Source organism: Scardinius erythrophthalmus (assembly GCF_964197995.2).
Source record: "Scardinius erythrophthalmus genome assembly, chromosome: 8".
NCBI lineage: Eukaryota > Metazoa > Chordata > Actinopteri > Cypriniformes > Leuciscidae > Scardinius > Scardinius erythrophthalmus.
In genome coordinates, this window is record NC_138228.1 from 41,005,032 (window position 1) to 41,018,931 (window position 13,900).

Consider the following 13,900-nt stretch of genomic DNA (forward strand, 5'->3'; position numbering starts at 1 on the left):
TGTAAATGATCAAGCAAATTCACAGTAGGGCGACAATTTGTGTGAATGATTGTTTTCATCCACTGTTTGTCATGAATTTGAATGTTCATTTATAGGCTATTGACAACTTTGACTAAATTTGTTTACGACGCCACCGTTGTTTAAGTTATGCTCACTGGGAAACGCGAAGCTAACGTTATCTTGCTATTATTGCGTCCTTGTATGGGAGCTATAGGTGTAACCTCAGGTGGCGAAACGATTTTAAGATAATGATTCTCTTTTTCTGCATTCTGTTCTGCAATATATAAAAGCATTTATCTAACTTGGCGACATTAACTTACACACTGAATGAAGTATCTGTAAAACTTAACTTTGTTTAGTGACTACTTTGACTTTCCTTTATGCCGGAAGGGAGGGGAGGAGGGAGGAGACGGGATGAGGAGGAGGAGGGAGGGTCTAGCTAGCCTCCGTTTTGTTTGACAACAATTCGAATGTCAACAAGAAGTTACGTCTCCCGACATCGCTTATTGCACCTTTAATAAATGTATTACTTTTCTGCTTAGATTTTGTGTATGTGTTTGATTATCGACCGGAGTGATTCGTTACTGGGATTCCGTTACCACAACCCAACATTATTTATTACGCCTCTTTAGAGTTTTCTATATTCCCCTAGAGACGGGGTGTAATAATTTCAAAATTCTATTATTTGTATTTAAATCCCCTCAGAATCAGGCACCACAATACCTATCTGACTTATTGCAATCGTACACACAGTCAAGATCACTTAAATCAGGTGATTCTGAATTACTTTATGTTCCCAGGAGTAAACTCAAAAATAGAGGTGATCGTGCTTTTTCGGTTGTTGGACCTAAATTATGGAACTGTCTCCCGTCTTACATTTGAACTGCCCCAACTGCATACATTTTTTAATTTATTATTTTTTTTAAAAAAATACTCAGAACAATGTACAATCCAAATAGCAACATGTTAAAAACATTTAGAAGACCCTAGCACTAGGATGTCCAAACTCGGTCCTGGAGGGTCACTGTACTGCAGAGTTTAGCTCAACACAAGTGTTTGGAAGTTTCTAGTATGCCTTGTAAGACATTGATTAGCTGGTTCAGGGGTGTTTAATTGGGGTTAGAGCTAAACTTTGCAGGACAATGGCCCTCCAGGAGCAGGATTGGACACCCCTGTCCTCGCAGCTGCATATCAACATGCTAAAAACACTCTGCAAACCAAATAGCACAATGCTAAAAAACAAACAAACAAACAAACCTGAGAACACCCAAGCAATCACATAAGAACATGACCCCCCTAGCATCAAATGGCAGTAGGCCAATAGTAAAACACTAGTGATTGCATTGGACCATACTAAACACCCCCAGAACACCCAAGCAGCCACGTAGCAACATAAAAAAAGCTAAAAACCTGTGACACTCTAATTTTAAGATGTATTTGGCTTAGCAATACAAAGATAATTGGAGGAAAGTAAAGAGCAATGTAATAGCATATTCTTTGTAGCACAAATCAGTTAGCCTATGCAGGTCATCTCTCTGTTGAAATATCAATCTTAGTGAGGTATCTAGCTGATTTGTCTACTTTACAGAGCATGCTGTGTCCATTTCGAGAGGTTGAGTGAAAGGAAGAAAGAAAAGGTGCAGGTAACCTCTGGCAAAGACATGGGCTCCTTGAGTTACAGCTCTTGGACATGGTGATAAAACTTACTGCCCCCCCTCCATCCATACCACATTTCTCACTCCAGACCCACAGCTGGGACAATAACGACAGGCCACAGCCTCGAGGAGGATGCACACCCCTGCCCGTTGACGGGTTCTGATTCGTTGCTCACGCAGGACATGCACACCGATCTGCGGCTGCCGCATGTGACATATTCACACGAGCTGCAACAGACGGCTTACCCGCTCTGAGAGAAAACCTCGCTGAAGGCAAGCCTTCAATCATATCTGTCAAGAAAAAAAGGGATTGCAGACTGAATTGGGTGTATGTAAATTGTAAGAGTAGACATGTGTCTGGAATACAGTTTGCAGGTAAGGCAGGCAGTATCTGTGCACCTTCATCCAAGAGCATTTTGAAGTTTGATAAGTTTAGGTCAAAGTAAAAAAAAAAAAAACATGCTGATTTAAATAGCAAACATTGAATACTGAAATATACTGAACTTTTGTAACTTTTTTTCACCTTCATAGTCAAAGTTTCTTGCACTTTTCTTAGAGATTTTCTAGGACTTTTCTTGCTGACCCCCACACACCAGTATTTCAGAATGTCATTCATCATGATCAATTTCCAATTTCCTCAATAGTTAAGAGGTGTTAATGTGGGGGGTCATATGTTAATTCTACTCATGGTTATGTCATGATTTCTGAATGGCCCAATCACATTTTAGTTTCCATTAGCGGTCTAGGTGGACTGGGAAGAGAGTTCTCCTTTACAAACACGAGAGAGAGACTACATAGTTGATCAAATTCTTGTATTTCGATTTCTTTTAGGTTTCTTGATTTATGTATGTAGTGGGTTGGTAGTGGGGATGTATATGTGTTTTTTCTTTTAGTTTGATTGACGTCATGGCAGAATGCGTTTAGCGTAATTTCCGCTTAAGGAAGTTAAAAGAGGCGTGGCACATTATTGTGGGAGACGCACATGGTTGTTTGGCGTGGCATTGCTGTACGCGGGAAGAGCTTTTGAATCTGCATGCCGAAGTTATCGCCTGCTAGTGTATGTTGCCAATAATCCCCGGGTAGGTCATGCGATTTATTATGTATGATAAAAGCGGAGTATTGTTTGTTCCTGAGTATCCGTGTTGCATGTGTTATAGTAACAAACCTGAAATCACGGTCATTCACGTGGAGTGCACGCCTCATACTAATCAGCTTTCCTGTCCATGTTGCTGGTGACGAGGGAGGGGTAGGTTGTTTGATTTTATTACGTATAAGGGAAAATGAGCATTGTTTTAAGCATGTGTTATATGTGTTATAGTAACAAACCTGAAATCCCGGTCATTCACGTGGAGTTGTACGCCTCATATTAATCAGCTTTCTGTCCATGTTGCTGGTGACGAGGGAGGGGTAGGTTGTTCGATTTTTACTACGTACAAGAGAAAATAGAGTATTGTGTTGAGCATGTGTTGTATGTGTTATAGTAACAAACCTGAAACCACGGTCATGCACGTGGAGCTGTACGTCTCATATTAAGCAGCATCGTGTTCGTGATTTGTGACACATGGTGCAGGTAGTGAAATGTTTTATGTGGTTTTATATTTTGTATAGAGATTTATAAATGAAAGGTATAGTCTAGATGTTATTTGTATATTCCAATGTTATACAAATGTAGGTGTGTTAAACATGTATTATGTGTTGACAGATTATCCGGCAGCCGATGGCACTAGACCACTGCTTTTTCCCAGTACTTAAAGTTTGTTTTTAATTGAGTTTTTTTTTTTGTATTTGTTTTGGATCAGAAGTACTGAAACTTCGTTTTCTTTGGTTGATTGTTGTATTGTATATTGTGATTATTATTTCTTTTTTTTTTTGTTTCTTTATTTAACTTTGCTTAGAAGTATTGTAAACTTCGTTTTCTTTGGTTGATTGTTGTATTGTATATTGTGATTATTATTTCTTTTTTTTTGTTTTCTTTATTTAACTTTGTTTGGCCATTTTAGGGGGCTGAGTAGGCTACTGGAAGCAGCTATATTTTCCATCTTAGGAGGTGGTGTGATGCAGTGATAACACTATTTTTGGATTGCTATGGTTGTATATTTCAATCAACACGTGTGTTACAATTTTCCCGGGTTGCACTTAAATAAGTGGAGATCGTTGCTTCCAGCCCAAGACTTGTATACCTGATTCAATCTGGTCGTCCTCCTTATTATGGCCATTTCATTTGTTTGTATTGGGTGTATGATTATGATGTTTAGTATTTGCTCCCAGTAAATGTTTTAAGAGTCATTGTAGAGAAATAAAGACCGTGTACCTCACTATTGCCTATACTTTCATTTAATTGAACAACTTGAGCGAGTTTAATTCCCCACTAATTATAGACGGCAGAGGTCCGCCTTGTTACATGTATATATCAAGAAATTATTTTGCAGGTGAAAAGTGGGTGTTATATAACTGATTGGGGCCAGACCTGAACAGGGATTGCACACATACCTTCATGAAAGACTGCTTGTACTCCCATTTTTGTGGGCCTTTGTAAAAGGGACGTTAAGGATCACTTTTCAGAGCATCTCAACACACCCAGAACCAATGCCAAAGGGAGCCTAAATTGATGTCTGATTAGCTATTTGGCTACTGGTTAGCACTATTTTACAGCCCAGGTGATGTAAGATGAAAGGAACATTGTTTCAGAGGCAGAGCCAAGTCATTACATTTTTACAAAATTTCCGAATACATTTTTTTTTAAAGTGGAAAAAATCTACTGATGATTTGTTCACGATAGGATCATGAACATGTATTATGACAGTTAAAAGGGTTAAACAGTCCAACAGACTTTTAAAATCTTAAAAGGCATACACTTGCTGACTTTCAAGTCACTCTGAACTCAACAAACTCACGCAGAGAGATGTTTCCAGGAGACATAAGACAAATGAAAACAATACAGTATGTGTTCTTTTGAAAAAATTAAAAATCAATTGAAATATCAAACATGTTTGATATCGACTGGATGCAATCATAATCTGAAGCTAAAGTCTGTGGCCATCATACACTACACTCAAACTGCCCAAATTCTGCAGATTCCCTTTGACTTTCTAGCATTGACTCTTCCAGACTGTAATTCCGGAATTCATATATTATGTTTATTATAAACATGTTACCTGCTGCTTTAAATGCTCAAACTCTTTAAAGTCAGGTGGATTCTAAATGGCTGTCAATGATTTTAGCCTTCCTCAACTGGAAAAAATCATTTAAAGAGCCAACATTCAAGTCTTTATCATATGCTGGTCTTTAGACATGACTAAGGTCAACCCGATCTCACAGGAAAATGTAAAAAAGTGTCCATTTTGTATGAATTTGTACAATGTAACTTAGCATGAAGCTCCACCCCAAAACACCTGGCACTGGGGCATAAGCAGTTTGTATGAGATTGTACGAATTCATACAAATTAGCAACCAATTCGCCAAAACGTAAAATAGTTACAAATTGCCATGAGTTTGTGTTACATGGTCCCTCCTTCAACGTAAGTCCTTGCAGTTTTTCATCCACCAGACAAAAATCATTAGTGCAATCATAATCAGAAAGCATTAGCACATCTCTCCTAAACAAGCCACGTGATTTGAGGAATCATTCATGTCTAAAAAATCATTCCGGAATTCTTACGATATTGTTCCTCTTCGTCGTTATCGTTATTTGTGTGGTGTGGATTCGCTATTTTCGTAGAATTAGAACGACTATTAAAACGTTATAGTTATCATTTTAGTTATTGTTCTCAGTGGAAACGGGCCTTAGCAGTTCTCCTTTGAACTACTTTAAGATTCATGAAGAGAGGCAGAACTGTTCATCACACACTGGTACTGAACTACTGACAACGGGGAGAACACAATAAAAGTATATTTGGACATTGTTGTGACGGATAAGACAAACAGCTGTTGTTTTGTCAAGCTTTGTTCATCCAGACTGTGTGATGAATCATAGATCCCAGTGACAGTCATAAACCTCTTAAAACCAGGTTTTCATAAAATCACTAGGACACTGCATTCATCTTGTGGCCCGCTGATACACTTACTTTTATGACATAACGCACTTCATCTAAGTCACAAACCTTATTGAACGGATAAGGAGAGAGGAGTCTGGGAAAGATGAATGGAGGTCCCAGATCCCCATATTAGGCCCCTATCAAAACTACAGTGGGTTAGGGGAAATATGGAGGTCAAGAAATATAGCATTTTCATCAACACAAGCAAGAATAATGATAAAATAGCCCCAAAAATTTAATTGGACAAAAGTCTTCTGAGGACAGGGCCATCTTGTCCTTGCAACACTTGACAAAAATGTAAGCTGGCCAACTTTGCTTAAATTTATACCTTCTGTCATAAAGACCAGTCAGAATTATGAGAGAGAGAGAGAGAGAGAGAGAGAGAGCATGCCAAGTGGAATAATTTATGAAGGAACCTAATCAGAGAAGGACCCAACGGATCCTGTACCCTCACTACTTCGGCACATTACTTCAAAAACTTTTTGACAAATAACTCACATTTTGTAACTCGCATACATGTACATTTTTCCGAAGACAATGCGAGTGCTTATCCACACAAAACTAGGCTGACCTGGACAGCTGCAAGATCATAGCTAAAGGGTTCTGGGATGTGGACAGAAGTTACAATAAAAGTAACACCCTCAAGTCTCTATCATTTTCTGGTCTCTAGATATGGCTAAGGTCCAACCCAATCTCATGGCAAAACGTAACTATGTAACAAAGTGGTGATGTCACATGAATTCGTACAATGTAAATTATACAAAAACATCAAAAAAAAAAAAAAAAGAGTTAGCATGAAGGTCCACCCCTAAACATACCCGGCATTGGGGCGTAAGCAAGTTGCACAAAAACGTACAAATGAGATTGTACGAATTCATACAAATTAGCCAACAATTCGACAAAAGATAAAATAGTTACACATTGCCATGAGATTGTGTTATTAAGGTCCATCCTTCAACATAAGTCCTTCCAGTTTTTCATTAGTCTAATCACAACCAGAAAGCATTAGCACAACTCTCCTAAACAAGCCAGGGCCCGGTTCCCCAAAACGTTCTTATCGCTAAGTAGTTCTTAACCTATTCCTTAACCTCTCTCTTAACGTTATGGCACGATTCCCGACACGTTCGTACACTAAGTATATCTTCTGTTAGTCACACTTTCATAAGGTTGGTCTGGACCATTCGTAAGCTCTCTCTTAGCGTTGTTTGAGCTCAAGACGCTAGTCGCCGCCACTGTGCAGCAGTCTTTAGAAATCAGTGCAGCGCAGTACAAGTCAAACTATGATATGTTGACAATGTTGTGGCTATGTTATGGACATTTTAAAACTAATAATAAAATAAGTTCGCAATGGATACAGGCCTATTTATGAAGTTGACTTTATTTGGTATCAGAACTAATATGGTGGTAATTAGCCTAGGCTATTTCGTAATGTCATTAAAGCGTTTAAATTGGCATTCACTTTTGATAATTCAAATCTGGCAAACAATTTGGCTCTAAATGGCTAAGATCTATAAATGGGTAAGCATGGTGGTGTCCAGTAAGCGACCAACTATGGCAGCGATCCAACGTGTCCTTGTATTGAATCAAAGACGGCGCCGGCCGCGGAGCCGTTTAGTCCATGTCAATTTTTTTATTCGGTAAAACTTAAGCCCTTTTGACATTTTGCCTGATGTGGCTATATTCCAAAAATTTCGCCTCCCAAGACAACTCATTATGGAGCTGCTGGACCTGGTGGTCCCCACCATATTCTGTATCTAACTCTCTCTCTTTGTTCATTGTAGATAGGTTGCTTTTTTTTTGAAAACATTAACCAATGGCAATCAATACCGCATTAAACAGAAGTAACTGCAGCTGCTTGCCAATCAATTCTGATTGTAAAGTACCTTACCATTAATATAAAAGTGTATTACATAATTTTTAGAAGTCGTTAAACCCATGTCAAGAAGCGGCACAAGTGGCACAACGGGATAAGGAGGGTGGATGATTAGCGAGGGATACTCGGTTCGTCTACCCGTCACAACATATCGTGTGAACATATTAATGACAATTTGATAATTTAATTAATTGTTAAAATAAATGTTACTGGAATAATTTGAGGAATGTTTCATTTGCATAGAACGTGTTGTCTTTCTTAACGCCATAATGCACCTTCGCGTGAAGTGGAAAATCGATTTCTGAGCAATCGATGCCAACTAATTCAGCACCTTCACTTGGGACAGCGCCTTTGTAACGTCGAACGTAAGAGGTAGCGTGTTAAGAAGCTTCCTAAGGGACACTTCGGGGAACACACTTAGGAACATAAACAACTTTGGTAAGATACTGTATATCTTTCGAGTCTTCTTAGCGCGCTAAGATTGAGTGTTGTCGGGGAACCGGGCCCAGATGATTTGAAGTAACTTTCATAAATGTAGGGGCAAACTTACCTTGGCTTTCACCACCATCCCCTTCTTGCTCGTTTAAATATATTACATTTTATATATATATACATTTAGCAGACGCTTTTGCAAATGAGCAGTACAACAAAGTGCTCATTCTCTTTTTCTAATTATATATAATGCAATAAACCATACAGAACCATACAGTAGAGCTGTACTCACTGTAGACCTGGAGATGTCCTCTGAAGGCGGTGCCTCCTCTGGTGTTCTCAGCTTTACACTCATAACTCCCAGAATCCTCTAGCTGGATGTTGGGAATCTCGAGAACAGCCTGTGATTTGCGAAGACGGGCTTTTTTGGGGATGTTCCCACTCATCTTTCTCCAGGTGATAGTGGGGACAGGACTGAGAACATAAAAAAATATAAAAAATATTTAGAGGAAATGTGTTTGTTTTTTCCTTTCTTTCTGAAATAGAGCGTAACAGTGGAAGCCTTTTTTGTGGCCTTGTTTCTGGAAGTGTTTGTAGAATTAGTTTCTCTACTGAAAAAAAAAAGCTCATTTACATATATTTAAGCTCAAAAGTAGTTCTAAGCCAATGAGCATCAAAGAGTTCTAAGGTTTGAGATGAATCACAACATTATACTAGCAAAAAAGTTTGTGAAAGTCAGAAACTAACTGTTTCCCTAACTGTTACTTGAAAACAAAGAATGGCTGCTGCTGCTGCTGGAGAACAATCTTTCGAATCAGCTTTGGCCGCAACTCTGGAGGACTTAGAGTTAAGTTTTTCTTTGAGAAAAGAGCAAAGAACGGCACTTAAGTCATTCTTAAAAAAGGAAGATGTGTTCGTAGTTTTGCCGGCCAGATTCAAAAGTTTAATCTATCAACTAACGTTAGCTCCGCTGTTGGGAAAACGCTCTGGTTGGTTGAAGCGCAGAGGGAATTTGAAAGACAGCCGTCTATCCCGCCCCTCGGATTGAGCCGTGTCTATGGAGAGTTGCCAGACCTAACATCTTGATGTAGGTCTGGCTTGCCAGGCTACCAAAATGTTTGATTATTAGAAACAAAGTAAGCATAAAGGTCCACTCCTGACCCCACTGAACATACCCATCACTGGGCATAAGTGGATTGTACAAAAACGTATGAATGAGATTGCACAAATTTATATGAATTAGCCACCAATTCACCAAAACGTAAAATAGTTACGAATTGCCATAAGATTGTGTTGGTTTAAAGTCTTTTATGAACGATTGAATCCTGAATAATTGATCATGATAAGTATTAAAATAGTATAATTTACATTGTAGAATAGCAAGAATGATTTGATTCAGAAAGAAGAGCATTTCCTTGACTTTTACACAATTTTTTATTTTTTTTTTAAAGTTGAAAACACTGTGGCATTTAAAGAAGCATAAATCATCACTTAACCTTACGGAATCCAACTCTTGCTTTCCAATCTATCTGGCAATGCTATAGCAGTGCAAAAAGAATATACTTCATCTTAAAAAAAGCACTTTCTAAAAGCAATTCTTTTATCTCTGCCCAAAACGTGCATCTGCGCTAATTTGTAAAGCTGATAACATGGTCTTTTTGAAAGTACGAACAGGACAATCTGATATGGCAGCACTCTGGAAGTGGCTGTGTACTGGGTAACACAATAAACGTCTAGATAGCTGTGCAGATAAGCAGTATTTGTACACTGCCATCCATCCCTATTTGCGGCTGCAGCGGGCGTGTGATATGACCTCCTATGTGCGCCGCCCGCGCGTAGATAACCCGCTCTATCAGACACCATCAGCACTGCTACATAGTGACAGCTCCATTTCACAGCTTTCCAACGACCGAAATGTGACGCCGAGGAAAACCCCAGCGTCGCCATCAATCATCCGCAGGCCCAATGATAAAAACGTCACATTTCTGAGTCCTTCTGTCCCACTACATCCGCTTAAATTCTACAAGGACATTTATCCACACAGGATGAAGTTTCTGACCTGTCAGTTTAAATCATGATGGGTCTATGATAAAATTTGCAGGGTTGTGTAAGTTGTAGAACAAACGTTTTGTCTGCCGTGATTTAATCTTAAAGTGTCACTTTAGAGATCAAGTGCATTGGTAGGTGTGGATAATATTTGTATGATCAAAGCACATCACATCAAACAGTAATAATTGAGAAATGTACAAATAAACATTCCTCGAAAACCTCATGTATCATATTTGTAACTCACATTAACAGTATTAATCATGTAGTAAATCTAGGCAAGTGTTCATCGTGAAATATCACTTACATTATAAAAATCAGTAAAGATTTCACAGCAAAAAGATCCTGCACCTCGACCTGAAGGGGGATGTTTTTAGAATTATACTAAAAGGCTTTTTACTAGTTAAAAAAGTATAAACTATCAATCAGACGACAGAAGGCATGTAGAAGATTGTGTACGACAGGTTTTAATTGTGTTGATAACTTGGAGGCCTTAGAAATGCATGTATCAAAAATGATACAGTATGCTTTATATGGTTAATAATTATTATCTTCACAATGTAGTATGGTCTTAAGTGCCTATTCTACTTTAATATAATTCAAATGTTAAACATATTTTTCTTTAGTGTCACTTTTGATCACTTTAATGTGTCCTTGCTGACCGGAAGTATACATTGCTTCATAAAACTTACTGACCCCAATGGTATTATATACAGAAATCTAACCTTAAAATAAATTAAATCATTTGAAATAATTTAAAGAAATATTCATCCTCTAAAACATGTGCCACAGTAACACTCCAATAAATAACTAGGTGTAAAACATTAAATTATATTACTAATCATATTTTTTGTCTAACCCTGAAAATGTTCGAGAGCAGATCATTTGAATAGAAAATTTCACAACAAAATACCTGACCATTATTTCTTAAGTGGTGTGAGAACTATCCAGAAAGGTTATACCTTCAGCAAAATGCCAGCATGCATGAAAGCAGCCTCTCTTGTAGCCCCGGTAACATTTCGGCACCAGACCCATTCACCATTATAAGCTGGCAGTTTGCCTTTGAAAGTGTACGGTACAATGCAGCCTCTGAAAAGCATCCCTGCAGACATTTCGGGCTGACCGCCCGCGCTATTGACAATATACGTTCTAGCCTTTTCCCTGCACACAATGCCAAGCCCTTAGTCGCCCGACTGTTCAGTTGTCACACATACTGAGTGACATCGTGAGACTTAAAAGTAAATCTTAGTTCATTTTAGATCTTTATAAAGAATGCCATTTTCTTTCATTTTCTTTCATTTTCATCCACTGATGAATATTTTATTTGTGGGTAAGGCGGACGATGCCTAAAGTTCACTGGAGGATTCGCTATCAGCCCTAAATGAGCTGCGAACGAAGGGAAAGGCCATTGGTGAGATCTCATTGATTTCTTTATTCGCTGAGCAGCGAGTTAAGAGTCTGTAAAGTTTAATTGAACTAAGAGAGAGAAGCCAACAGGAATACATAGATTAATGTCTACGTTTAAGTAATGACTTATTATTCTAATGCGGATAATTAATTGTAAACGACATTTCCTCACAAAGGGGTCCTTGAAGGCACTGTAAACAATTACTGGGCCCTTAGAGCAGTTTGGCTTAGAAGCTGTTTGCGCTTGACAGGCTTTACATTTGAATTATTCATTGCAAATAACAAACACAAACAGAATTACAGCACGATGATGCTGGATTATGTATTTAAAATGCAGAAATGCATTTCCTTTATGCAAAGCGCCATATCAGTTCTGTTAAGCTACAATCTGAGGATCCCAAAGGAAGTTCTACAGAATGTAATCTGACAATGATGAACACAAATAAAGCAGAAGATAAACACACAACTAAAATGAATGAAATATTTTTTAAACGTGCTAATGAAACATTTCTCTTGATATAATCATTTATTTTTCATTGAACCTTCTGGTGCTCTTCGTGTGTCGGTCAAAAATGACAGATTTTTTTCAATGAAATGAGTGTAATATATTTTAGTTCAATAATGTTTTTTATTAAATATTTTGTATTTTTAGAGGATTTTATGGTACTAAATTATATGCACGCTCTATTTATAATCCTATTTTCACTTTTTGAGCATAGAGCTTAAACTTAAACTGTGGTAAATCTTGAATACTTAAGTTTGATCTCTTTGGATTGACACTTTTTTCAAATTATTGCTGAAGTGAAAAAAGTTTAAAAAAGTGAATTTTTTTACAGAAAAAGTTACAGAATTTGAATATGAAATATATATTTTCAAAAAACACGTTTTACAAGAAATCTAAAACCCTAAACCTTAACAAGTTGTGTTCCAAATTTGAGGTTGATATCTCAAAAAATGAGCTCTCAGTAAGATTTTGTTTGGCCGCAGTACCAAAAGTTTTCACTAGATGAAATTCGTCTCCCATTCATTTCCAATGCGGTCATTTCTGACCGCGAGGAACACAAGTGTGACTATTTTTGTCATGACCATTTAACCATGTTACACCCCTTCTGAGATCCCTACATTGGTTACCGGTTCAGCATAGAATTGAATATAAAATTCTATTACTGGTCTACAAATCACTAAATAATCTTGCACCATTATACCTGTCGGACCTACTTCACCTATATACCCCTAAGCGAGGGCTTAGATCGGAAAACAAATTCCTCCTTCTGATTCCCAGAACCCGCTTGAAAAACAGGGGCAATAGAGCGTTTGAAGTGGCGGGCCCCACGTTGTGGAACAAACTCCCAATCCAAATTAAAATGGCTTCCTCTTTATCTGAGTTTAAATCTGCTCTGAAAACTCATCTGTTTGATTCAGCTTTTAATATGTAATTGGACTTTTGTATTTATTGATTACAAGTGATCATTGATTGTTTTATTGTGTATTTGATCGTAATTATTGTACAGCACTTTGGTCGGTGACAGCCGGTAGTAAATGTGCTCTATAAATAAACGGAACTTGAACTTGAACTTTTCAATGCCCATGATTTTTTTGTTTTGTGTGTTCATATAGCAAGTGCCAAAACTTGAGCCAACTCGAAACAAGTTTCATACCATTCTGATGAAGTAATAACTTCTAAAAAAACAAAACGTAAAATTTTCAGTCAAAAATGACAGAATAGCAAATAATTAGTAAATAATTGGGGAAGAGAATAAAGTGACACATCAAGACACGAAAGCATCAAAACCCTATTGTTTTATCACTTTAAATCTGAAGAAACTGACTTCCTTATGTGAAATGCTTTGCTTGATAAGTATGCCTAGTGCTATATTTTTTTCAAATGAATAACTCTTGGGTTGATATGTTGCTGGCTTGATGTCTGCATCTATCTCTACAGTATAGTATCCCAATATCTGTTTTATTTTATTATTTAATTGCAGACAAAAAGAACATTTAGGTTAGCATGCCTTCATATAGTCCTCATATATTTACTTTTAACTAAAAACAAACCCTGAGTTACGCCAGATATTTTTGCTCTGGAAAAACAAAAATGGCCACAGCAAGGTACATTTTAAACATATATGGGAAAAGCCTCCACGGTCCATCATTTAGAGGCACTGCGCTGCGCTGCGCTGAATGAATGTCAGAGTGCTTTTCTGCCTTCCGGCTGTGGGCCGGTACTGGCCACTTTCATTTCTCACTGTGCTATATCCTTGACCATATGGGAACATAACAGATATTAAAAGCATCCTCCAAACAATGGCATGTACAGACTCTCAAATCGCTCTCCTCCCTCATGACCCCTGGCCCTCACCTTCAGCCGCCCGTTCAACTATTACGAGAATATACAGCTCCCAGGGGCCGAAGCCTGGCGCCGTTTCTACACCAATCACAGTGAAATTGCCACT

The 13,900-nt window shown here is 38.0% G+C and overlaps 1 protein-coding gene across 1 annotated transcript in view; it reads right to left on the reverse strand.

Moving 5' to 3' along the window:
• Positions 1-13,900, reverse strand: part of cntn5 (contactin 5) — a 342,737-nt gene that overhangs the window by 75,618 nt on the left and 253,219 nt on the right. The window contains exon 9 of the mRNA XM_081371769.1: positions 8,287-8,468. Within this exon, the coding sequence (XP_081227895.1) occupies positions 8,287-8,468 (182 nt within the window). The remainder of the gene's footprint in view (positions 1-8,286; positions 8,469-13,900) is intronic.